The sequence below is a fragment of the Microtus ochrogaster genome, chromosome 1 (assembly GCF_000317375.1).
Source record: "Microtus ochrogaster isolate Prairie Vole_2 chromosome 1, MicOch1.0, whole genome shotgun sequence".
Lineage (NCBI taxonomy): Eukaryota > Metazoa > Chordata > Mammalia > Rodentia > Cricetidae > Microtus > Microtus ochrogaster.
The window spans coordinates 43,328,612-43,355,886 of record NC_022009.1 but is presented as its reverse complement, the minus strand read 5'-3'; the positions used below and the strand labels follow the sequence as shown (position 1 = coordinate 43,355,886).

Genomic DNA, 27,275 nt, shown 5'->3' with positions numbered 1-27,275 from the left:
TTTGTTGTGAACAAATGCTACCAGACTGAAAAGCAGGCAGGCTCATAATATGTATGTTAAATGCCATCTACATACCGAAAACCGAGGTAAAGAGACTACTTGGTTGAAAGTAATTACAGGTCTGCTCAGTTCTTTAGTCAGTGACATTTCAGACTTAGCTTCGAAACATAAAGAGACAGAAAGATCCTGTCCTTACGTGAGGCACAGCGTTCAACCCTGCTATTCTATGTCCATTCGAAAAAGGTACAAAGAGATCAAAGGGAGGGACGTAGTCATCCACTGAATCTGAGGAGAGCTGGATTTGTTAAAAAAAATCACAAGAGGAGAGACAACTTGCTTCTAATTGGCGCATGCAATAAAAACAAAACATGTGTTTAAGGGCTAGCAGGGCTCCTCTTTTTTATATTTGATTTTCTTGAACTTTCTTTTTACCAAGTTTACTTGTATTCCTGCTGAGCCGGAGGCTCTCAATTTGCTTCTGTCTTGGTGGAGTTTCATGGTGCTGTCTGCAGAAGGGCAGCTGTACAGATTTGCCTCCCCCGGCTGCTCCACGTGTGTGCGCCTTCTCTGTGCTCCACGCCCCGAGCTGCAGTCGCTGCACTAACCCCTGTGTTGGCACTGCATTTTCTTCTTTTCATCTGTGCTGTTTTCTTCCCCGGATTGCCGGGATTCTCACACTTCAGACTTCTGTCTTGCTTCTGTTTATTCTTTTGAGTTTTCCCCACGGAGGCTCAAGCGGAATCCCGGGTGGGAGCTCCTGGTACCTGCTGACCGGAATGACATTTCTGCAGGATCAGATTTTGGACAAGGGTCAAGTTCAATGTTTTCAGGTTATCGGTGTCAGGCCCAGTGGATGCTGTAGGAGAGGATAAAGGAGTCCTTAGTTTAAAACGCCCAGGAGGCCCCGAACATGACAATTCATTTCCTGCGACATTTCCCTTGTAATGTGACTTGTTTTCAGTATGCCTCCCCCCCTTACCCCACCCTGGTGCTGTAAATAAAAGGAAAGGGGAGGGATTTGTGACAGCTTGCCGATGGAGTCTGGCCCTAAGTTTTATCTGCTAAAGGACCGAAGAGTCCTGACCCCCTAGGTCTCAAATTTTTCAGTCTTGGAATGCAAACAATGTATTCAGCTGTTGACTTCCATGTGTGGGCAGTAGCACCGTGTACTGTGATTCCCATGGACACATGCGGTAAACTGTTTGTTCTGGGGGCAAACCAAGACAAAATTTCTCAAGTATTGACTGACTTGTACTAAAGGGCAGAGTCCGATAAGGGCTGATGCAGCTCCCTAGCGTTTGGCTAAAAGGCCTAAGCTGGGGAACAGGGATTTCCTCTGCAAGGCCTTGGCTATTTCTTAGGGTTAGATTTAGAGGATCTTTTAGCTCCAGCTTTGTTCTGGCCCCTGTAGACTCCAAGTAGGCAGACGGCTTAACCTGTCTATGTTCCTGAAACAGATGTGTGTGTGTGTGTGTGTGTGTGTGTGTGTGTGTGTGCACACTCGTGGTACATGCTTGCTTCTCTAGCCTCTCTCTGGATGTCAGAGATGTGCTCACATACATTTTTCTAGCTAGTTAAACACATGGCCTCCTCCTCTGGTGTCCCTAGGCCATGTTATTCCCAGAATCCTGGACCCTAGTTTGGTGGGCTCGTACCTGCCGGGATCACGGTTGAGCACCCTGTTTGCTGTTGCTAAAGCCACCAGACTGGGGCTTTGTGAGCAGCTGATTGTGGCTGGCCTGCATTCCAGCACTTCTGAGAACTCCAGGCTTCACGTTTCCCAGCAGGTGTCCATCTGGGGCTGCAACATTGAGGTCCAAACGACTGGCCAGCTTCTCCACCCTACCCTGGGTAGATGCTTCAGGGTCATCTTGATACCTTGGTGGCACCCATACTATCCTCTCCTCTGCCTCTGGAGCCTTTGAGGGAAGCTGTTGGAAGATTCTGGAACAAGTGGTGTAGCCTCACCTGTTTGGCTATGGGGCCAGAGGATTTCAGCAGCCCCATGTCTGGAGGAAGTTAGGATTGGCAGTCGTTGAGAAAAGTGTTTCTGGACCGTGGGAAGCGGTACCACTATGTACCTGCTTCTGATTGCTGGATGTAGCTGCCTGGGATGGTGGTCCTTTTTCCTTTCCGAGGCTGGCAGACAGCAGGTTTTGGTGTGCCTCTCTTAACCCTTCCTTGGAATGGCTGTCAGGGAGAGAAAACAGTGATGCTGTTTGGCAGATGCAGGGATGCCAGATGAGGGAGGAGCTTGAAGGAAGGCAGCCTGGCTCAGGATCCAAAAGATGTGCTGTTTTCTCTTAGGGTGACTGAGCCTTTTCACGCTGGGTGTAGGAAAGCTGTCCAGCTGTGCACACTGGCTGTGAGTGATGTCCCTGGGTGGTCATTTCGGGAAAAGGCAGTAACAGTAGGTTTAGGCTCAGTCATGAGCAGTTTCCCGAGTTCTTTAGGCTGTGGCCAGCCATTCTCTTCCCTGCCGTGGGTACCCACAGCGGCCTTCTCTCAGTTCAGTCAGAAGCAGGTGGTTGATGGAGAAGTGAGACAGGCCCTTTCACCTGCATCCAGCGTTCCGTCCCCTCCAGCCACCTACAAGGCCACCGACCCTTGAGAAGGCAGCCCAAAGAAGGGCAGGGGTGAGTTTGAATTTTGTGTCTATGTCTCTCATGTGAAGGTCTGGAACACAGCTGTGTGACCCCATTTCCTGGTGAGACCCCATTTTATAGGCTGATTGCAAAGGACACATGCACCCGATGTCCCTGTCAGCCAGGGACTGGAGACCGAGGATGGGATGCCCGGTCCACACTGCTGAGACCAGAGGGGCCTCCGACTCAGACTGGGAGCTAGGAGTGAGAGGTTGGGGGGCCCTCACCCTCCTCGTGGAGGTCAGTCATTTGCTGTGGGCAGTGAGCCCAGACACCCTCTCACCGACTTTTCTTTCTTGCTCTGTTATGGAGGCCTGGCCCGGCCTTCTGCCTCGTCTTTTCTGCTTTGTTTTATCACTACAATTTATTTCTTATGATGAAAGGTCAAAAGATTTTACTTGTTGAGCTTTGCTCCCCAGACCTGCACAGCGGTGACAGTGAGTGACAGAGAGGTTTTCTTAGAATCATTTCTGTTTTTCCCATCTCAGTTACTGCCTCTCCCCCTAAAAAAGGAGTGGGAGAGAGACTGGCCATGGCAGGCCCAGGCCTTGTCTGCTGGGTTTACCAGGCCTGTCTCCATTAAGGTGCCACTCCACCCCTCTGAAATAGGAAATTGCCGGAATGGATGACATTGGCTGCTAATCAGATGACTTTTAACCGCAGGATCGTTTTACCAGCCAATACCATTATTATGTACTTCCTTCTGGCCCCATGGTGGAGCCCTTACAGTATGAGTTTAGCCTCAGCAGCCAGCGAGGGGAGGTGGGTTTTGAGGTTCTTCTCCATGGCAGCTGGCTTTCCCACTCTCTGTGTTTAGACCAGGGCCAGGGAGCGGAGACCCTGAGATGTCCAGACTATGGGCTCCAGGGTCCCCCCAATCCGTGCCCAGCCTGTGACTGTGTAGGCCCTGGACCACCACAGCTCATGCTCTGAGCAGGCTCTGGCTTTTCAAGTGTAATCGGGCTTCACCTCCATCTTCTCTCTCTCTCTCTACTAAACCGGAAAAAGAATCTAATTTCCTGTCAGACTGGGAGGAGGCGGGCTAGAGTCAGGATAATGATTCTTAAATATGAGCAATGCGTTTGGTTACGTTATTTTTCTCTACCCTCTTAATACACAGCATTTTTATCATCCTTAAGACAAAGTAGCTGGCAAAATATTTAAGTGATCAGAAACAAATGTTTTTATTTGCCTTCGTGCGAATTGGGTTATCTGCCTATCTTGTTTATGAAATTTGGGGCTGCCTCTCCCGCACAGTATGTTCGCCTCTCGAATCTTCCCCGGCTCCCATTTCCATATTTCTGCGTGCTTGTTCTTTGTTAATCACTTGGCAAGCGCTTATTTGAATATTAAAAATTTCTTTAATCATCAAACGCAGGAGCACAGTCTCATGAATATTCATATTCTCCCCCCTCCTCAGACTGGATTCTAGTTCATTACCCTGCAGTAAAAGCCAAACAGCCATCAATCGCCCTCATTACTGGCTCTGGCGTTTTGATTGGCTGCCTGCTGCCCATAGCTTTTTTTTTTTTTTTTTTTTTTTTAATTTCCCTTCTCCTATGAGCTGTCTTATACCTGCCAACAACTTAAAAAAATATCAACAATGCAAGAATAAATTTCTCTGGTTGAAAACAACTGAGCAAACTTGTCAAACAGCCCTTGTAGCTTGCTGGTTCCTCCCTGGACACTAGACAGAATTTCTCCCTCTCCAGTCCTCCTTCCAACCCAGTCCCCCCAAAACAAAAAGCTAACAACAACAACAACAACAACACAACCCACCACAAAAACAGGAAAGTGGGGGAGAGATAGAATTAAATAAATAAATAAAAAAGAGAAACTTGAGCCTCAGAGATGAATATTTGTCAAGAGAGTTGACGTAAGTTTCATTTGCATAATGACTTTGTACTTCTGCATTAATAAAATTTGCATATGAAGCCATGTTAATTACTCCTGATCATGCTTTTTGCATTCATGCATAGTAATTTTCTCCGACTTGTGAGAATTAATGTCTTGGCACGAGGGGGGGCGGGGGAAGGGGCGCGGGGACTGTCAGGTTCCCTCGCCAGAGTCCCTCGCTCACACGCGCTGGCGTGGTTGTCTGTCTCCTTCTTTGATCTCTGACTCATTTCTGCACTATCAGTAGGAGTTCTCGCCTTTAAAAAAAAAATGTATCCGTTGAAAGGCACCAGTAGGAAGAAAAATAGACCTCTCTGTACGGCGTGTGCCAGGCCACCTCTAGGGCTAGGAACATGGATTCTGCCACCTCCCGGTTGCCTAGTGTCGTCCTGAGGATTCTGTACCAGGAAGGCTGCTTTGGGAAGATTTGGTTTCCCTCAACTCGGACTGGGCGGTTCCAGACATTTTTTTGGTATCTACAGGCTCCTGGCGGTAGGCGTGTCGCTGGTTAGTGCGCATGTGCAGGGCATAGAGCCCAGCTTCTGCAGGGACTGCTTGCGAGAGAGGTGGGCTTTAGGCCCCCTCCGAGTTCTTCACCCCCAGAAAGGCCTTAACAGTGATCTTGGCCCCTGTTTGGGTTTTTTAACAAACATGCCAAAGGCCTTTTGGGGAGACTTTTTGGATATCCCTTCGTAGGTGGCGCAGATCCCAAGAAGACTTATCTAACCTTGTCTTTGGAGCCTCCTTTCCCCGTGTTTAAGAGGGCCAGTAAATATATCCCTACTCCATAGGAAGACTTGAGGCCATGGCATAATATAAGAATCAATTTTTTATTTCTTTCCTCCTAATTAAAACATACTTTTATGATAAAAATTTGAGCCAGCTAGGGTTTCATTATTAAGCTTCTCGTGCCCTAGAATCTGAGATAGCGGCTGTACATCCCTCGGTGCACGTGGGTCTGTTTGGACTGGCTTAGCCTGCAAGAGAAAGTGACTTTTCCAAGAAAATTAAAAATTGTAGTGTGCATATTACTACTGTGCCTGATGAATGTGTGTGAGTGTATGTGCTGTGTATATGCACACACGCGTTAAGCTCGGAGGACAGTTCTGTGGGTTAGTCTTCCATTCCAGCTCTGTGTGTGTTCGGGGTGGGGGGGTGGGGGGGTGAACCGTAACCTGCTGAACCACCTCACAGGCCGACATCTTTTATTCATTATTTTGGAAGTGCAGGGAACGGAACCCAAAAGCTTATGTGTACTAAGAAACACCAAACTCCAGCCCAGAAAGGTTGAAAAAAAAAAAAAAAAGGTGTCCTGTGGAGGCTTTTAGGGACCTCGCCTGCTGGAGCCAGCAGGACACTGTGAGAAGGATGCAGAGGGACAGTCAGAAAGCTACAGGCCTGGAGATCAATGAGGTTTCGGAGTGAGGATGGTTGGTGGCTGTGTTTAAAAACATAAAGACAGAAAAAGTGACCACCTTAGGTCACATGCTAGGAGATGATGGAGGAGGAATGTGAGCTCATTTGTCTGTCTGTCTCTCTCTAAACCCTGTCAGTCTTTCTGCCTTTGCCTCTGTTACTGTTTATCCCCCTCCCCGCCCCCTGCCCAGGCTGACATCCTCTGTGTGCGTCAGATCACAGTCTGTTAGCAGGCCTCAGGAGATGTCTGTGTCCTGGATCCAAGGGTCCCGTCCCTCTCAGTGGAAGGCTGAGGCTGGAAAGTGGGCAGGGACAGGCACAGAGACATGGTTCTCACGGTTAATTTTCTTTTAAATGAAGATTCACATATTGTGAAACTTACCTTCATTTGTCCCATTGGTGGCTTTGGGTTTATGTGCAATATTTTACAACCATCACCACTGTTTACTTATCACCCCCTCCCCTCCACAAGAGACCCGCAACCCATGGACCCTCAGTCTCCATGGATTTGCCTGCCCAGGAGCTCATCAGAGAATTATGGGATGGCGGCTCCTCATTCAGCTATGGTAGGAGCTTGATTTCAGAGCCGCCTCTGTGTGCAGGGTCCCGAGGTAAGCTGTGTCTTGAGGGGACTTCCTGTGGAGGCAGAGGTTGCTCTATCAGCCCCACACCCTCCTGCCCTTGGAGCAGGTAGACTTCACCGAGGTCATCATGCCTGATGCAGCTCTGTGGCCACCTATCTACCCAAGCATCACCACTTGATGTAGGTGTGTGACTTCATCTCGACAGACTCTGGTGCAGCTCCAGGGACATCCTTCCAGGCTGTGGTAGCCTGAGATTTCCTTTCTGCTCCTTGGCCATTCTTCCCATCAGAGTCAACTCAGAGGAGTCCCTGTTGGCATCTCAGCCGTGGCTCATGGTGCTGGCTGAGTTATGGCCCTGTGAAGAACCCAGAAGCCTTCTTGTTTTCGTTCATGGGTATGCTGAGTGAGGCCCAGGGTGCTTGGACTTCCTCCACCCCATGTGGCCCTTGGCTTCAGGATGCAAGGTACCCTGATCACTCTAGCCTAGCTGCAACCATAGAGGTAGAACGAGCATAGTCAAGCTTTGGAGTCATTGTCGAAATCATGTCCTTCCTCTTGAGCCTCAGTTTCCCCCTGTGGAGTGGGAGGTGACACTCCCTGTCAAGCATGGTGGCTGTCTTATACTTAGTGCAAATTCACTTTGTGATGATGGCTTCTGATGATCCTGGGCTCTCCAGGGTCTAATAGGAGGACCCACGCAGGAATTCAAGGCCATAAGTGGACAGGGTGAAGTACAGTGTCTGATGCAGTAGGCTTTGAGGCAAGCACTGGCCTTCTGGGAGAGCTAGATGATACAGACTCAGATCGTCTTGACTTGAGTCCCATAGAAAACGGCGGGGTCACTTTCTGCTCTATGTTTGGTACAGGAACCATTACTGAGTTTATTGACCATACCCTCCTAGGGCTGTGCCATCCCAGAAACATCTGGGGCCTTGAATGAGTATATCTCTACCTCAGTGGGGTCCAACAGTGTCACTGCCGGCTCTGGCCTCTTGGCTGGGCAGCCATGAGCTCTGAGCTGGGGATGCTCCTCAAATGCCCTGAGTTACCTTTAGCCTATATTACACGCTGGCAGTGGGGTTTTGAGGAGATCCGCAACTGCTCAGGCTTGCTGTTTTCTGCAGCTGTGGCATCTGTTTGGGTCTGTGCAGTGGGTGTCCTCCATTCTTTTGCTCAGGGGTATGTTAGAGAACTGGATTGGAGAAGATTGACAGGGTTCCGGCTCCTACTGGGCGTGCGTGGTATTGTGGCTCTGCTGGGAGGAGGGAGTTCCCCGTGGTGGCTGTGGGGTAGACAGATGCCCACCTGCGCAGATCTGCAGGTGCCAGGAGGTGAGGCTTTGGCCTCCCCTGCAGGGCTGGTGAGGATTAGCTGCCCATCATCTTGTTGATGTTTTCTTGTCTCCCTGATGCTTCTCGGCTCGATTATTTACCCAGGGAATTTGGGCTTCTTCACTTGTGGTTTTGGCAAGGGCTTCACACAAATGTTTTGCCCTGGTGGTCTCTTAACCATGTAAGATAAACGGCCAAATCAGACGCAGGCCTTGCTGGCATTGGAGACTCACTGTGGGGCCGGGTGGGGGCGAGGCAGCAGCTCCCTAGCCCCCCTATTCATTGCTGTCACTGGCTGTCACATGAGGGAGCGGGGAAACTCCTGAGCTGAGGTGAAGACATTCAGAGGGGTCTGGGCCGTGCTAGGTCTTCTTGTGGTAGGGGGAGGAGGAGGAGGTCAGGCATCTCGTGAGCTGTTGTTGGGGCCTGGGTGCTGCTTGTCAGGGCCTGGAGAGAGGCCTCAGGTGATGAGCTAGGCAGGAAGTCATCAGGGTTCAGAGCCTTGGAAGAAGCCTTGAGGTAACCTGAGCCTGTCCAGATACAGTACAGCTTCCCACCGTGTACGAAAAGGGGTTGTTCATCTTTTGAGAGAACAAATCCTCAACTGAAGCCTGTTTTAGTTTGTTCCGGAAGACCCCGCGTAGGGAACCTTAACTGGGAGTACTGCCCTCGTGGGCCTTCTGTGTCCTAACACCCTACACTAGGCCCTGAAAGATAGGGTCCCTCAGAAACTATCTGGCAGCTATAGGTGTAGCCCCTCTACTGTGCACCCTGACCCCTTGTCCCTAGCTCGTGCGCCAGTTGCCATCCCTAAAAGGCTGGTGTCCTCGAGGCCAAACCCTTTTGGAGGCTGTGCTGTAGCCCTGTGATCCGAGCCCCCTCTATGCCCTAAGCCTCTTGTACAGTCCAGGGCCCAACTGACCGGTCTTTTCTATTGTTTTTTCTCCAGGGCCGTGCAGGCCTGCCCAGCTGCCACCGATGGCCCCCATAGCTGCCTCCTCTTCCCACCCTCCCACATCCGTGATTACTTCACCTCTGCGTGCCCTGGGCGCTCTCCCACCCTGCTTCCCGCTGCCTTGCTGTGGCGCACGCCCTGTCTCGGGCGACGGGACTCAGGGTGAGGGTCAGATGGAGGCTCCCTTTGGATGCCAGTGTCAGTTGTCAGGTAACAGAGCCGCTGCGGTGGGGGAGGCGGGCTCCTGGGATGGCGGGCTGTGCCCCGGGCAGAGCTGGTGGCCCAAGGTGGGGTCCCAGGGGAGATGCACCTCCCCTCCCTCTCTCAGAAAGCTTTTTTTTGGGGGGGATGACAGCGGAAGTGGCAAAGGATGTCAACTGAATTGTAAACTCGTGACAGTTCCTAGGGTGTCAGGGGGCCATCGCTTTCACGCATTCCTCCCACCCCCAAATTCTGAGAGTCTCACTCCCAGAATGCACTGCCCAACTTCCAAGTTTCATCTCTTTGGGCTGTTTAGCCAAGTTTAATTGGATAACACGTAACATCTGAAGTTTTCTTCTACCCCTTGCCTCTGCCGCTCTGCCACCCACCCCAGACAAGGGTAGGAGAGGATTCCTGGCTTGTCTGTGTATAGTGCTGGAGCTGTTCAAAATGCTGACTTTCTCTTTGGGACAATGTGTTGCCCATTAACTTAGAGGGAAGGGAAAAAAAAAAGTCGTCCCAAAGAGGAGCCTTTTAAAAAAGCTGTGGCCATGAGTAGCAGTGAAATATTGTGGAGTCTGGGGCGGAGACGGTGAAGGTTGGTAGCTCTGGGCAGCCCCTAGACCTGCTCCAGTTCCCTCTGCTGCTGTTGGAGGTCATTGAAGCTGCTGGTCACACAAAGGAGACCCACAGCCAGGTGGTGGCAGGGCCTGCTCGGTCTCCCCACAAATGCAGATTTCTGTGGCCTGGGGTCCCCACGAGGTCGAGGGGAGAAGGCCCTCCTTGCAGCCTCATGGTGGGGCCTGGTTTGCAACACACTGTGGCTTCGGGAGCCAGTATGCTGACACAGACTCACGTGGCGAGCAGCTGTGGCCTGGTTTCCGTGGCCAGGGCCAGGAAGGGAGAGGGTGGCTGCAGCGCTGGTACACATTCAATTTGTCCCTGCTTCGTTGCCAGGCACGTTGCAGGCTTTCTCTTGAGTCGAGCTATGAAAGAAAACTATTCGGATTGGGCAGGCTTTGCTTTTCTTTGACCCCGTCTCAGGGACCTCTCTTGTTGGAGACTGGGTTTTGCACAAGGTCAGAAGTAGCCGCTGCTCCGGGGTAAGACCTCCCTGGTCTCCCTGTCAGTGGGGTGGTTGGCAGCCTTCAGCACCTCCCTCCTCCCACCCCTGCCCCATACTCCTGCCTTGACAGGTGGTTATGTCATTGAATCTGACATCAGGACCAGGAGTTCTGGTTCCTTTCTGGGCTTATGTCTTGAGTGCATACAGCAGAGACCAAGACAACTTACAAGGCTTCCTTCCTGGCCAGCCTGTTCCCCAAGGTGACTGAAGCTTCATGTAGCTTGGAAGATCTGTTTTGGGAATCTATGGGAGACCCTGCTCACCAAGCTTGGGGTGCCTGCTGGTCTGGGCAGCTGTCCTGTTCCCCAGATCCTTGTAATGCGTGTTGTAGCCTTGCAGCCCCGCACCCACTTAGGGGACTGCACTTGCAAAGATCAGCCTGGTGTTTATGGCTGAACTTGGTCAAGTCCTGCATGTACAAACATGATCTCTTTGTCTCGGGGTGCCACTGGGGTGTGCTTAACCCTCTGGTGGGCTGGCTCTCCTTGGGAACTGCCGGAGTGGATGCCTGAGCTGCCTTTGATTTGACCCGGCTCTCCTGGTACCTTTGTGTCAAGTGTGAGCAGGAACCATTCCTGTCCCCATTTTACAAATGAGTAGGAGGGACAAAGACTAGGAGGCCATGACTGAGCCCCATTCAAGAATGGGGCTTAGTCTTGGGATTAGCTCATTGAGCCACATGACCTCTGCTTAGGCCCAGTGGAGGACAGACAAGGTCTGTAGGGCCTTGGCATCCAGGGGACTCTGCTGTCAGTCTGTCCTCACTACTTATTCTCTTAGTGTGTCAGTCTGTCATGTATGAGGCGTCTGTGCCTGTGCCAAGGTTTTTCTTTCCCACTTTGTAGGTGAGCTTCAGAACCCCGAGATCTCAGCTCTGATTTGCTCATGCCTTAGTTCACAGTAGGTCCTTAGTAGGCCATGTGCAGACGCAGGCAGAGTCAAGTATGTGGGTCTCTTGCCTACCTTCAGCTCACAGTATGGGCATGGAGATCTATCCTGAGGCCAATGGGAAGGGAGGGAGGAACGCAGAGAGGAAACGGCTGCTTCATCTGTGGTATAGCGGCCACCATGAACTTCAGGGTTCTGTGCCGTCCTGCCCTTGTCTGGTGATTCCACTTCTGGGGAGGGGAGGAGCAGCGAGGGTGAGCCCTGGGACCTCACTAGAGGCGCTGGCTCCTAAGGGACCTGCTGTTTTTCTTCCCATTCTTTGTCCCATATCTAGCACTGTTCTTAGCCCTTGTTCTGCCTTGTTAACTTAGCCTGCATCAGGCTCCGTACCTCTGTGCTGTATTTTCTGATCAATTTCAACACATTCAAGTGTCCTCTTCCAGTAGGTTTTGTCCCTTTGGTTCTGTTTCTGGCACTGGGCTGTTTGCTGAAGTGTTTTTAGTGCCTGTTTAATTAGTGGATGCAGAGGAGGCATAAAATCGCCGGGAACCCTTGAGGAAGGAGGGGCCGCAAAGACTGAACACGGCACTACTCAGTGCGCTCTGTCCCTTTTCTGATCAGGGCGCTTTGAACCTATCTCTTCAAATTAACTCAGGAGGCCTGAGCTTCGCACAGGTTAATTGCATGCCCACGAACATGCTCTGGTTTTTTTTTTTTTTTTTTATAGAAGGGTGTGATTTCATAGGAGAGAAAGCTACCCAGATACACCCAGGCCCTGCTGGGACCCCTCACCCACGCTTCCCTCTGATGCTTCTAGCCGGAAGAAAGGACACAGGGGCTCATTATTTTGTGGATTCCACAGAGATCCTCTGTGGCCTTGAGTCAAGGTGCTCTTGGCAGCTGAAAGATCTTTTCGGATTTGTCAAGGTGGCTGTGCAGTCAAGAGCCACAGCCAACTGGCCTATCCCATGCCATCCAAGGAGCAGAGAGGCCTTGAACATGTCATTGACCCTCTTTAAGCCTCACCTCCCTTTCCTGTTAAAAACAAAAACCCAGCACTAATCGCCTCACATATATATGGGTGTACTATTGAAAAGCAAGGTTCCGTGCATGCGTGGATCTGTGGACTAGAATGAGCTGGGCCTTTGTGGGTCTGGGCCTGGCTAGGGTCTCAAAGCAGAATCTGAGGACACGCAAATGACAGCTGAAACTCACTGGACTCCATCTTGTCCTCAATTCTTTCCTACTTCGAAGTATCATGATCAAAAAGTGGCCTTCAGAACGTATCCGGCTGCCTCAGAGGGTGAAGTATGTAGGTAGCCAGGTGGCCGCACCCAAGTCATTCTCCGTCCCCTCTGCTCCTCCAGTCTCTCGTCTGTGGAATGGGCGTAAGGATAGGACTTGCTCTACAGTTGTTTGGAGGACTTGTCGTGAGGTCATTTAGGGCAGATATACTCAGAACAGCACTTGGCATGTAACAAGCCCCGCAGACGGTATGATTCATACACTAGCAGAAGGGATTTCGCAACCTGATGGCGTTACGTATCTGGCACCGGGCGAGAGCTTCCTTTAAACCGCATCCCTGGTTTCCATGCTTAAAAGCATTTCGTCTCTTGGCTAGCTTCACCGTGCACCGGCGTTAGGAGGTGGGACGGGAACCGGGGAACTTCATTGCATATTTAGAGGCTGTAAAGGGTCATCAGCCAGAGTGATTAATGCCTGTGCTTGGCGAAGTTCAAGGTCTCACGCAAGAACACACAGCATCCAGGCTCAGGGAAGTGGAAGTGTTTGGATTTAATAGAGGGAGTCAGTTGTAGTCATTAGTATATGCTGAAATCACAGGGCAATCTTGTAAAGTTAAATTCAATTTACTTTTCTACTGAAATTGTGCTTGCTGTGTTATTTAACTAGTCTGGGGTTTCTTGGCATGGGTTAAAGGGACAATAAAGATAAAAGAATACCTGTAAGTAAATAGTAGGGTTTAACAGTAGAATCTATCGCCTTCTCCTCCTTCAATTATATCCCAGTGTTCGTTTTCTGTTGGTTTTTTTTTTTTTTTTTTTTTATAACCGGAGCCCTCCAATGGGATGCCTAGGATCAGACCACCCTAGCTGTGGAGGCTTGATGCGATTAATACAGTCTGTCTGGAAAGCGGCCTTATTTCGGGAAGTTTTATGTTAATGATATGGTCTGCGCGCTGCACATTTCGTACCAAAACGAAGATGGAGCTGGAGTTTCTTTCTGGACTGGGTTTGATTAGCAGCAGGGGCTCCCAGGGCAGCCACTCTCCCAGAGGACAGAGGTTGGCAGTTCTCCTTGGGTTTCACTGCCTGGTGGGTGTGGTGTGCTGGGTGCTGGGCGGCAGGGGTAGGAGGGTGGCATTCAAGCCTCCATGGGGACCAAAGGAGGGCCACGAGGGTGTAGTAGGGACTAGGTGGGAGGCAGATGTATGATGACCTTTGGGGAGAAGTGACAGCACATTTGTGAGCTGGATTGCAGTGTAATGCTTTTTTTTTGGGGGGGGGGCGGGACACTTTATGAGCTCTCTGGGTCCCTTTGTCATTGGCTGGCTCAGTGGAGTTATTAAAAGTTTAGAGAGCCCTTCTGGGGATGTAGTTCAGGTGGCGGAGTGCTTCCCTAGCAGGCGTGAAGCTCTGGGTTCAATCCCTAGCCCCACATTGTGTAAAGCAGGCATGTGGGGCTAGCATGTTATTCTCACACTTGGGAAATGAAAGCAGGAGGATTAGAGGTTCAAGGTTATCCTCAGCTACACATCATGTTTATAGATTAGCCTGCCCCATGTGAGGCTCTGTCTCAAAAGAAAAATTCATTCAGTCATTTACCCCTTCACGATGCCTAGACAACAGAGACATTGGTGGTCTCGCCCTATGACTGACATTTACAGTATGGTTGTCAGTTCCTGAGGGCTACTTTCTAAGATTGACTCTGGTGTCTGGGTCCTCTTGAGGTGGCCCCACTGAAACTGCTGTCTTCCAGGGCCTGCCTGAGACCTGCACACTATCCTCCCTGACTGGAAGCGTTCCAGCCATGGCTATAGAGAGCTGCAAGGCTGCTGGGTGTTCAGGATGCTTGTGTTCTTGTTGGCAGAGTTAGCCGAGGTTGACAAGTATTTAGTGGACTCAAAAGAAAGGCCACTGTCCATGTAACTGGCAAATCACACCTTTCAGCACGCTGGGCAGTGGGGTCAGGAAGGGATTGCAGCTGGCCCATCAGGGCAGGACTCACGGGGGTCATCCTAGCCACACAAATGCTACTGCACTCTTTGCAGACACCTTGTCACCCTCTGCTGGCCCTTCGGAAGGCAAAGCCAAATCAAAGAATTCTGTACAGATCTGTACAAGATGTTGCTGTTTTTTTCTGCTCTGACAGGAGAGGCATTTGGAAGAGCAGTTTCTTTTTCTTTCTTTTTTCCTTTTTTTTTTTTATAGCTGTCTTAAAAAGGAGTTTGGCTGTTTAGCACAGCTGGTGCTCATTACATTATGGACTGGCAATAAAATAGCATGTGTAATTAATTTTTAATGCAGCGCTGGATGCAGCACTTCCAAGCAGTTAGTGGATACGAAGACCCAGCGCTGGCTGCGGACATCACAGACCTCAGTGCTAGGCAGCCACAGGCTCCTCTGAAGGGGATTTGACAGTGGCGGGAGAGGCTGGGTACCACCCTCCATGTGGAGGGAATCCCATCCAGAGAGGAGTTTGCTATGTGTGACCTGAGGTTCAAATCAACCCTTAGTGAACCAGGTTCTGCGGTCCTGATTGGACATCTCATCTGACCACTTCTATACCTAGATGGGGAAAGGGAGCCAGGCGGTGAGGAAGACACCGTAAGACATGAAGGGCTGGCATGAAGAATGGCTTTATGTCTCTTGGGCTCTGCCTTGACCTTGAACTTCAGATCTCCTGTCTTAACTGGGAGTACTGGGATTTCAGGTCTATACTACCGTGCCCTGTTTTGTACTATGCTAAGGATTGAACCCAGGGCTTCATGTGGGCGAGGCAAGCATTCTTCTGATGGTGTCACATGCCCAGCCTGCCTTCTGAGACCTCTTGAGTTCACACTGAGAGCTAGTGAAGGACACCTGTCAGTGATGATTACAAATCAGTTTCCATGGCACCACCAGGCTTGATGCCCTGTGCCCTGGACTTGGCAGCAGGTAGCATAGTGACAACACTGAGCCATGTATGTGGTCCTGGGACTCTGATGAGTTTTTTTCTTTTTTCTATGCCTCTGTAGGGCACTCCCCTGTGCGTGTCCCTCTTCTGAGACCTCTGTGCCTCTATGGCTGCTGTCCAGTCTCTGGGAACTGCAGCATAGACTCTTGTTTGAATTACACTGACATGATTCACATGTATTAACAAAGGAAGCCTCAGACCTGGGACATCCTTGGTCCCAGTCTCTGTGCTAATGGGTATGAATGCATGACCCTAGGACTGCCCACTTTTCCTTCTCTGCGCCTCAGTTTCCTCACTTGTCAAATGGGGCAAAAATACCCTTTTTGGGAGGGCACTGAGAAACTTCTGCCAGGGTATTGCCAGGGCTTGAGCTATCAGGCTGGATGACCTTGGGTACAGAGGCCTTGTGATGTCCAGTCTGCTGGCTCTGTGCCTCTCCTCACCTGCCAGCTTCTTAGCATGACTGAAAGGGGAAGCAAGGGCCATCGCTTTCAATGCTCTTAGGACTTGCTGCTGCTATCTACAAAACCCAGTGTGCACCAGCTCTGGCTCTTGCCTGACGTCTTGTCTGAGTGTGCTCCGCTTAGGGAGCACAGACTCCCCTTTCGAGGTCACACAGCCCCAAACCCGCAGTGGGGCAGCCTGAGCTCTGCTTGGCCTTGAAGATGTGCTTCTGCCCATCATGTCCCCACTCCTGCTGGGCTGCAGGAGCTGGACCTGCCTGACATACACGGAGCATGCTGGTGAGAAACCAACTGATCCTCGGAAATCATCCTCAAGAACATCCCCTGGGTTTTTCATTTCACTGGCCACACCTAGAAATGGAACTCTGGGGTGTGTGAGGACCAGAATGTGCTGGAGATGCCTGAGTAGGAGGTGGGAAAGGCTGCCTTTCAATCCTGCTTGGACAGTGGTCACTTTGACTTGGGCCTTCATGTATGACTGCACTTAAGAGGGACATAACCAAGAGAGGTGGCCCCACACGAGACTAGTTTGGCAAATTGCCCTACTGGGTTTCTGGTGTCTGGGTGGGAATCCTGCCTGCCAGTGGCCATCTTTGTGCTATCTGCTTCTCCTGAGATTGTGGCAGGGTCTGCATGCTGGTGCACAGGATGCTGCTGGACATTCAAGGTGAGAAGATGCAGGGCAGGTCCATAGTCAAGGAGCCTGCGGAGGATTGCTTGCTTGCTTCCTACTCTGTAGTTCAGTCCCCGCACTCAGGGAGAAGCCGAGTTTGCTCTTGTGGGGTGGCTTGGGAGGACACATTGGATGCTGCAATGGTACAAGGACGTGATCATGGGATTTTTTTTTAAAATATAAGTATACATAAGAATTACGATTTTGACTTTTTTGTTTTCTCCTTCTTCTATTGCTAGGGACTGAACTCAGAGTCCTGAGCTTGCGAAGGTAAATAAAATGACTCCCGTTTTCCCAATCTTTGGCAGGGGCAGAAGGGGAAAGGCTGTCTGCTGTAGGTGTCTTACAATAACTCCCAGTAGTTGAAACCATGAAATGCCGTTTATCCAAACACAATTGGGACTGTCCAGTTTAATTCAGCGGTGGGAAGAAGCCATGCGAAGTCTGAGGTTTTCCAGTCTCCATTAGACCTTAGAGGATCCATGCCCTGACCAGTTCTATGGTCCCCTCTCTGGGCATTATTTAATATCAGGAGGTGGCACATTACCTCGGTATGTAGTTGCAGGTGGTGGAGGCAGTACCCATGACTTCTCTTTCTCCCTTGGGGACTTGTATCTAACAGTGGTCCCGCCAGGTGGCGGTCAGGTGGTCTTCACAATCCCAGTGTACATGAGATCCTCGGCTAGGGCCTTCTGCGTTTTGAATCCAGACTCTCCTTGGGGGTTGGCTTCTCCCAGAATGCACAAGTGAGGAAGACTCCGGCATCTGAGATGGAGCATGATTGGTATTGGACGGTGTTTCCTGAGTCCGGGTACCGCCACCCTTCTTCTACCTGGCGGGTATAAGTAGGGGGAGGCACATGAATCATAGAGCTCCTATGGGCCCTGGATAATAAGACCGTCTATATTTTGTGGTTTCTGTAGAAGGGGTCGGAGGGCTCGGGTCCTCTCCAAGGAGGTTAATGCAAAACCGAAGCGACTATCTGCAGAAACAGGCAAATGGGATCAGTTCATAAAACTGGACATTAATTATCGCCTTTCTTAATAAGGTGACGACTGGCTGATGGGTGAGGCCTGCTCTGCTGGGTGGGAGTGTGTCTGTGGCTCTAACTGAGGTTAACCTGGCCTTAGTTACATCTAGACTTGGGTCTGTTACTCTGAATCTCCTTGTGTTTTTATTAGCCATCTCGTTTATTCTGTGTCTAATCATAAGAGACGCCATCGAATGGTGGCCCATGGTGTGCATGCCCCAGGCTTTTGTTTAATTCTGTGTTTGAGACAGGGTCTCAGGTAGCCTAGATCAGCCTTGAACCTGCTGCCTCTCTCTCAGGGCTAGCATTGCAGGTCTGTGCGACCACGCCCAGTTCCTGTGGTCCTGGAGATCAGACTCAGGGTCTCGTGCACGCTAGACAAGCACCATATTGACTGAGTGGCAGCCTCAGCCCATGATGGATTGCAGGTCACAGTAGTTCAAAGGCAAGGGCCATCAAGTTTCTTTTTTCCCCCTGAGACAGGGTTTCTCTGTGTAGTCCTGGAACTCGCTCTGTAGACCAGGCTGGCCTCAAACTCAAGAGATCCGCCCGCCTCTTGTGGTGCTCCTATACCATCTGAAATATTTTTTTATTGTTGATAACTATCTGTAAGACTTACAATTCTGGTAGGTGGCTATCACTGCCAGTGCTGACGGCTACATCTAGAGCCCTGAACTTGCAGGGCCGTGCTCCTCCATTCAGCTGCAACCCTAACCCCTTTATATTTATTTATTTATTTGCCGTTTTAAAGTATGCACTCTAGTTATTCTGAGTATATTGCAGTTATGTGGCAGTCACCTCCTTCCATCTCTCAAACTGTCTCATCTCCAACAAAATTCAGTCTCCCATTGAACAATGACTCCATATCTCCTCTCCCAGCTCCTGGCAGCCACCGTCATACTTCCTGTTTGTATGAATGCCACAGCTCCAGGGCCTTTGTATGGGTGGGATGAAGTGTACCGCATGGGTGTGAGTGAGCGTGTCTACGTTCCTCGGCTCATCAGGTAGCAGGGGTCATCATGTCTTTCCATTTGGGACTGTGCACTAGTTCCTTGTGCATATGGGTTACTTTTGCTCTTGCATCCATCTGTCAGTGGGCACTGAACAGCTTCCACAGCCTGGTGTCAACACTACCATTGTGACCCTGGGCATACACATCTGCTTAAGTTCTTTTGAGTGTGTACCTAGAAGTGGTATAGTTGGATCATAGATGACCCTGCGTTTAATTTGAAGGCAGTTGCCCAACTTTTCCACAGAGTTGCGTTTTAGAGCTAAGGAAGACGTTCTTTAGAGAGATGGGAACCAACTGAAGGGACATAGTCAGTGCACCTTGGGTGTGATTTGAAGCCAGGTCCCACTGACTCGGGCTTAGCATTGCTTTGAGTTACTTGATTTAATATTTTGTGAGGGTCTCAGCCCCTTAACTCCCCTCACGACAGCTTTGTCTTCTCAGTTAGCTGGTTTTAAGCAGTCAGCTAAAGATTCACCTTGTATGAAGATTTGGGGAGGAAACCTAGGCAGATTGGGTGACAGAAAAGTTCCATGTTAAGAAGGGTAACACATTGCCCTCTCTGAGCCTCTGGGATTTCTCTCTCTCACAGAGGATCCTCTTGCCGGCCTCACTCCTGCGACTGTAGGAAGGGCGTCTAGTAAGTGGCCTTGGGTCCCTTGTAGACTGGCACTGTAGTTATGATACTTCTGTATAGATGATTGCTCAGGGCTGCGCCTTCTTTCCCATGCCCTTTGTGAGTGTCCCATGCCTGTCTGGGTGTTGAAGAAGTGACAGATTCAAAGCCGAGGCATTGGCTTCCTTTAGAGGCTGTGGCTGAGGGTCCTTCCTCGCTTCATCCACCTTCAAGTAACTCCAGGAGTCCCTTGGCGTCTGGTCCCATCGCCTTAATCCCTGCCTTTGTAGCCACGTGATGCCCTCAGCAATCTGCCACATCCTCTTTTAGATGGTGGACTAAGGGTTCACCTAGACTGGTCTCATATCACAATCCTTAATTTTATCCACAGAGACCCTTTTTTCAATAAGGTCACACATGGCTCGCACTGATTTCGTCGCGGGCATGTAGAATATTTGGGGTCTCACCAGCCAACCCCCCGCATCCTCCTTGTTGTTGGACTGTAGGCTTCTCCAGGCCAGGAACCCCAATTGGTTCCTTTGGGGAGATGCTGAGGTCTGCTGGGACAGTTCTAGATGCTGTGTGATATTCCCCGGCTGGACACCTGGGTCCCTGATAAGATGGTCACGGGAATGTCACATTTCTCAGCTGCCTGGGACCTCTGGCCAGTTCTCCTCAGGCTCCATGACAAGCTGTGTGGCCACATCTGTCCCCACCAGTCCAACCCTTGTCAAGTCGAGAGTATAGAGATAGTATGGATGTATTTGGAGTTGGGGGTTCAGAAAGCCTGTAATGATTATGAGGGAAAAATTAACTGAGTTGAATAGAAGCTAAAAATAGCCGGACACACATTTGCCTATAAACTATTTTTTTTTTAAGAAAACATAATTATTTTTGCAAACCAGCTCTGAGAAGCCAGGAGTATTTTTAGCCCATGTCTTCTAGGACGCCAGGCATCATCTCAGGAAGAAGATCTCAGAGCCCACCAGAATGTAATGATGTCACCATGCTGGGTGACAGCCTCTGGGGGAGCAGGGTCTGATGTTAAGGAGCCCTGTCCTCAGCCCTACCTTCCTGAGTGTGTTTGCTGGACGTTCTTGAGAGTCAGACTGTGGCTTCTATGGGTGATGCAGCCGGGGACGTCCTGGTCACACCTGGACAGGTAGCTCTTGCATTGGCCAGTTGACAGCTGGCTCAGCTCTGGGTTGGGAAGGTGGGTGGGGGCTAGTGGTGGGACCAGCCCAGTCTGCTACCTTAGCAGACCTGCAGGGATAACTGGGGCCTGAGGGAAAGGACTCTTAAGTCTTCTTGTTGGGAGCCAAACATTGCCTCATGTCATCTCCCCATTTTCCCATAGCCTCTGCCAGGGTTGTTGGGCCTGGCGTAGTCTCTATAATAAAGAGCCCTGTATATATGTGTGTGTATGTGCATATATCTGTGCCTGTAGGTAGGTGTGTCGCTGTTTCTGTGTTTGTATGCGTGTGTGCATACCAATGTGTGTTTATATTGGTGTTTGTAGGTGTATTGTGATTCTGTATGTGAATGTAGTGTATGTTGTCACGACAGCACCAGCTGTGTGGTGTGTCTTTGGTACAGGCGTGTTCCTCCTGGGTTGTGGTGCATGCTGACATGGCTTAGCATTGTAACCTGTTGTGACCTTGGTGTGAGTGTGTCTCTGAAGACAGATTCTCTTCCCAGTACCTGCTGGGGGAGATCACCTTACCTAGGCCAAGACCCTGTGGCCAGTCCAAAGTGTAGCCACCCATGAATCTGTGCAGGGAGACCAAAGGCTTGGAAGTGGATGTTGAGTTCTCGTCCTGGCTGTGACAAGTTGTGACTGTGGGTGGGTGAGTGAGCCTGTGTCCTCATCTGAAAAATGGGAATGCTGCCAACTGAGTCCGGTTGGCCGTGACAACAGGACCCACGCTTACCACCAACTACTCTTCAGCACTTCCCGCCCTGCTCTGTGAGGAAGGCTTTGTTATCACGCCCACTTTACAGATGGGGAAACTGAGGCGTGGTAACTTCAGAAATGTTCTTGTAGCATCTTCCCCGGCTGTGATACACTCACTGCCTCAAGCAGCAGCTGGCCTGGTGTCACTGTTACATTTTATTGTTGTTATAACTGTAGTTACCGTTACAGGAGCCGTTTCCTGGGTGGAGATATTCCTCTGGTGCGGCTCCAGCCAGCCCTGACTCCCAGCCCTGTCCGTCCTTTTTGGGCATCTTATCATCCACCTACGCTTTTCGTGCTGCCTCTCTTCCATTTGGGGTCTATGTGACTGAGGTCTCAGGGCCTTTCTGCTCTCATTGAGATAAAGAGCACAGTCCCCCCACCCCCAGAATCTCAGCCCGGAAAGTCAAGTGCAAAGTGATGGTTTTCATTCCTTGATCTACCCTTCCTTTCTCTCCTAACATGCATCTCTTTAAGAAGGGATTGGCTGGATGGGGACAGCTAATAGCCTATGGATTTATGGAGGCAATGCGAGCTGGCTCTCTAAGCTCGGATACCTGCAGTCAGCGTCCTGTCTCTTTAAGCTGAGGCTCTGACTTGCCGCGGTATTTTACAGTGCCTGGTTTCATTTATGCTGGAGCCAGACTTACTATGTGAGCGTCGTCCGCATGCTGGAATTAGTCTTAAGCTTGCTTCTGTGGCGTTGCCAAATTCCATGTTTGTGTTTTATTTAGAATTCTTTTCACGGCCAGCCGATTCTGTGCCGGCACACACAGGCACTGTTGCGCCCCATGGAGAAAATAAGCAAGCTTGCGTTTTCTTTGGCAGAGGCCGCGGCCACAATAGACTGTGGTCTCTGAAACATTTTTTAAAAGCTATTTTAACCCATAACAGATGCATAAAGTCGGCTCAGGCATGCCAGTTTTCTTAGTTTTAATTAAAAAATAATTGCAGTCTAATGGGATGTTAGTGACACATTTGGATGAATGGTCGGTGACATTATCTGCAACTTATAAATTAGTGCCTCTCCCTTGGCTGGGGCAGGGCTAGGGAAGATTTGGGGAGGGACATTTGCATATCTGTTCTTAATTGTAGGGTGGGGGCGGGGAAGAGACTGAGGGACAGGGACAGAGAGAGACCTTGGTCAATAACACTCAGTCCCAGCATGTATGACACCAGCATCTGATAGCATCCTTCATTCTGGCACCATCAGACAGGAAACTCCCCTGCTGAGTCCTCTTACACGCGGAGGTGGGTGCCTCAGCTTCCGTGATCCCTCCTCTCTTTCAGGATGACAGGTAGTACCAACTACGACCTGCTGGGCCTATATGAATAAGAAGGTCCACTGGGAAGGAAAAGGGACAGAAAATGCCACAGCATCCTGCCAGGTACAGAGGCTGTGGGAAGCTTGTAGCCTGCACACCCTAGTTTCAGATTTTGTGGAAACCTTGTCACTCGCTGGACAGAGGTAGGCTAGGAGTTTGTGCATTCTGGGGTCTCTTCAGATACCAGCTGGGAACATACGGGGCAGGCCTTGCATCGCCTTTGCCGAAGAGGCAGCTAATCTATGGTGATCCGTGATCCCAGGTTCCCTATGCTATCTTTGGAATCTAAGAATCAGAGTAGGCTGGGCCAGTCTCCTGGGCTCAGTCTCTCTGTGGATGCTGTTCCTGTTCACCCTGCCCTTCTAGACGGAACAATTCCAGATGGCCAGTGTGCAGCTTGTCCTTCTTCTGTAGATGTGGGGAGCTGTGCCATCCTGTCCTTGGAGATCAGGAAAAAGATCCACCTTAGCTGGGTGCCTGTGCACTTGGTCATGTAGGCTGCCCCTCTGGGGAGTGGTCCAGGCACCCCTGTGCATCACTGCCAAGTTTCTTCCACAGGTATTGTCCTGATGTGTCCTCAAGAGGCAACAGGACTTGCCTGGGGCCACTGGGCTGAGCTAGGACCTGTCTGACTTAACTCTCCACTTTCTCTGAATTTCACTGCCCTTAGTTTCAGTGTTTGGGGGACACACCCCATGGCTTATGGCAAGGTCTGGGAGACTGGCTCAGGATCTTTATTTTTACTTCCAGGGCGGTGCTGACACTTCCTGTTGTCCAGGGTATAAAAATGAGTGTTTCTTAGACAATGTTTTTCTGAGCCCAAATTCCTCCTGAGTAAAATTAAGTTCTTCTATTAAAAACATGAGTCACACCAGCCCAGAGGAGAATAGTTTTGACGTTCCTCGAATTGTTTTGGAAGGGAAGCATCACATTCATGCTCATCCTTGCAATTATACCTCACTGCTGGGTAATCCACGCTTGGTAGCCTAGCCCTCTGCTGTGGCTATGCGGTGCCTTCGTCTCTTTCACTGCCGCTTACCCAGGGGTTCTGTGTAGCACTCCGGGCTTCCTCTGTTCTGGGCTCATCAGATTCCCTGCGCGTGGTCTTGGGTATCTAATTGCCTCAGATGATTAATGTCTGGTTGATAAGGTTCCATGTCTGGCTGCTCACGTGAATTCTAAGGAGATGGGAGTCCAGCTCTGTCTCAGAACTAGGGGGTTTGCTCCCCCTAGGGGGGTTTCTGCTCAGGTGGGGGTGGACTCAGACAGTGGAGACTATTGTGACCATGATGTCAACTTTTCTGAACTGTGTGTTTCTTTTACTGTGACCTCTCAGGTCCAAGCTCACCTATTGCTACAGATCGTAGTAGTGAAGTTCCCACTGATTCTGGCACTATGTTGATGTCCCCTCTACCCCTTCCTTGGGTGTCCCCATTACTGCCAGTTGTGGTCTCTTCCATTTGTCTGGGGAACCCGTATGTCTTGCTGATGTCTTGCTGCAGTAGATTGTCTCTGGGACCTTCTTGAACCCAGGTCAAAGCAGAAGCCCATTGTGACAGACACCCCCGGTCAGATGCAGTCAGGAACCTGTTTCCTATGGTGTTGGCTGCCTGCTTCACTGTCCTAGAACAAGGACAGCTTGTTGAATACTGGCCCCTGGGCCAAGTGTCAACTGGACCCGAATTGTGTCTCTGTAGCTTTGGGTGCAGCCTTTGAGTTTTTTAGCTTGGAGGGGAGCATTTGGCTTCCATTTCTCTTCATTCCGAAAGTTGCTACAGCTCACCTGCTGCTCATGTGAACCCTTGGCTAGGAGGAGGTTCTGGCACCTTGGGCAGATGGGGGTGGTGGTGGGGAGGATGAGTGAGTGGAAGCCCGTGACTGCCATGGCAAAGACTTTGGGTTTGGAATGGGATACAGAGTGTGGTTTCTGAGTTTGGAATAACACTTCTCTTTGGGATGTGGGGAGCGGGGGTGGGCAGGGGTTCAACTTCATTTACTTGTATTAAGCTGAAGTTTCCTCTTTTTCACGAGTTAGAAGAAGAAACCCAAGAAAGTGATGAGAAACACAGTCTGGAAAGGCAGTTCGTTTACTCATTAAACTTTCCATAAAATAAACAAAGATTTAGGATGGAGGACCCAGCTGCAGGGCGCTTTGGTGGGAGGGGACAAGTTCGATGTAAGCTCCGAGTGGGAAATGGACCAGCAGGCCAGGATCATGTGTGGGCCCTGCAAGGAAGAACAATAAACCCGAGTGTCCAGGAGGGGTGCATGTAAGCATGTGGGTACACTAGTAGTTCATATATAAACCTGCAGCATGTGAACATGCAGAGACATGCTTTTATGTATGTCCACATACAAACAAGCATGCACACATGAGCAGATGCACAGGGGTATAGGTACAGATGCATGTGTGTGCTCACGTGCACACATGCGAGTATGCATGTATGTTTATTTGTGCTTGTACACACATGCACAGAGTGTGCTAATGTGCATTCAGATGCAAGTGTAGGCTGTCTATGCGTTTACAGGTCTTTATATGTATTCCGCGCAATACGTACCATATGAGGAATGTCTCTGCTCCTTTCCAAGAACCTGCTGTGGTCCTTCAAGAGGGTGTCCAGAGCCATAAATGCACAGCATCAGAAAGAAGTGGGATATAGAAACAGCACCCAAGTATACAACCCTGCTCTGGTTCAGTGGCATTCAGTGGATGCTGGCCTCAGGGTGGGTGTCTATACCCCTTGATGCTGTCATGGTACCGCCTGAGGTGGGGTGTAGTGGGGGAGCAAGGTGGGCCTTGACCCGACCCTGCTGCTTTATAAGCTGGGTGACTCTTCACCTCCATTTCCAGCCTTAGTTTCCTTCTCTGCTCAAAGAAGTTAATGGTTATGCCAGTCCATGTGTGTGTGCAGGGCTCAGGGTAAGGCTGCTACCTGGTAGGTTCCAGGAAGCCAGGCTACGATTGACCTTGTGTGGTAAATGTCCATATATATGGGAAAGAATGTTTTGTTTATAATATTCTGAGTCTGCAGCAACCTCTACGCTGAGGGATGATGGGAAGGCTGGGCCCCACCTTGGGACCCTGGGCTTGTCGAGGTTTGGAAACCCTTTCGTCAGTGACATCCTTGTGCCCTGCTCTCTGTCCAGCTAGGGTGAGGCCCTCCCTAAGCTGCCTTGTCATGGCACTTTGGGCAGTAGGCTTCTCCATCCTCGTGTGAGCTGCTCAGACTCATCCGGGAGCCTCTTAGACCTAGACAAAGCTAGGCAAGGTACCAGAAGGTGACTGGATGGCCAATGAGATCTTGAAATGGTTTCTCTCCAGAGAAGATGTGGGCATTGAGATCTTTGCCGACAAGATGGCTAAGAAAGCTGTATGCTTGCACTGGGCCCTCAGAGCCCAGGGATCTGGGTAGCTAGTCAGCCCTCCTTCGTCAGTGGTTTTAGGCATTCTTTTGGAACAGCTCAACAGCCTCCCTGCTACCCCCCCCCCTTTTTTTTCAGTTCTGGCCTCATCTTTTTATTTCTCCTGAAAGGAGCCAGGATGCTAAGGATGCATTTGAGCTAGGTATGCACACAACATTTGTGTCTGAGTGGCTCCTTCCTGCACCATGGCAGACATTACTAGGTGATCACCACCTTCTGTGACCTGGATAGCTCAAGAGGACAGGCAGGCAGTGATAACTGGTCATCTAGGCCAGGAGTTGAAGCCTTACTTTTGCTTTGACAGAGCTTTCCTGAATGGAGGGAGGGACACATTAGACAATAGCTTCCCTGGCGAGAGCTGGTGTGTGTTAAAGTCAGACCCCCCCCCCCCAGGCTTGCATAGATTGCAGTTTCTTGCTTTTGACTTTAGAGCTCAGAGAAGGGAGGCTTTGACCTGGGGATCCAGACTTAGAGGCAGAAGCATGGCGGATCAGCCAGGACCACCCCAGGGTTCTCATCTCACCAGTGCTAGCGATGCCAAGGTCCCTCCAGGTGGCTCTTGGCCGCTTGGAAAGTAGGCACTGGTTCACTGGGTCTAGGCGCCCAGGCATCTTGCTGGGATGGTGATCTGGCAAAACGCTTGCTCCTCCCTTGGGGTCCCATGTGTTCCCCGGGTGCTCTGTTAGAATTACATCCAGGGTAGGGCCTATCCTCATTCTGCCCTAGCCCTGGCTGTGCCTTGTTCTGTCACATGGCCTCTGTGGTCTCTGTGGGTTTCCACCCCAGGGCCATGGCCTGTTCTCCAGTCACCCAAGAATTCTCTGCTGATGTCAGCAGAGGCTGTGTGTTAACAAGGAGTCTTAGGGTCCACTAGGAATGTGAGCTCAGAGAGCGGCGGGAGCCTCCCGCTACCACCCATAGTTCAGTAGTTTCCTTTCTTCTTCTCCTCTTTGGGTCCAGCGGAAGTGATGGCTACTGTCTTAGAGATGGGTAAACTGAGACTCAGAAGGTCAATGCTCCCCTCAGAGAGACGCGCTCTATGGTGCCAGTCCTACTTTCTCGGGCCAGCTTTGCCAGCCAGTGACTCCTCTGACAGGGCTGGTCAGAGCTTCTCACTGCCACCCTTGTGTCTCAGCACTGCATGCAACACGATTGTCCTTTTGAGGGCTCCAGTCCATGTGTCTGTCCTGGCCGCAGTCCAGCTGCAGTGTATGTATGTGGCTGTCTGTGAGGTCCTCTTCTAAACCGACCCTGACTGAGGGCCAAGGATCCTGATCTCTGTCCCTACATCAACATTGTGCCTGGCTCACCAAAGGACTGAGGTATACCTGCTGGTCTGTGGGAAACAAAGTCCTGGTTTGACTGGAGCTTAGGGTCAAGCCTTCAGCCTCTTTGGATAAGACGGTCACTGGGATTTGCAGACCAGCCAGCCTAGTTGAGTTACTGTGCTTCAGTGAGAGACATCTCCAAACATAAAATTGAATGTTTGAGGAAGAAGCACACACACACACACACACACACACACACACACACACACACACACAC

The 27,275-nt window shown here is 50.5% G+C and overlaps 1 protein-coding gene across 5 annotated transcripts in view; it reads left to right on the top strand.

The window, feature by feature from the left end:
* Bcl11b (B cell CLL/lymphoma 11B) overlaps positions 1-27,275 on the top strand; it is an 87,729-nt gene that overhangs the window by 29,513 nt on the left and 30,941 nt on the right. For 2 of the 5 annotated variants that reach the window (XM_026781008.1, XM_026781007.1), the window contains exon 3: positions 8,822-9,037. The exons of the other annotated variants lie outside the window; for them this stretch is intronic. In XM_026781008.1, the coding sequence (XP_026636809.1) occupies positions 8,822-9,037 (216 nt within the window). The remainder of the gene's footprint in view (positions 1-8,821; positions 9,038-27,275) is intronic. 5 annotated transcript variants of the gene reach the window in all.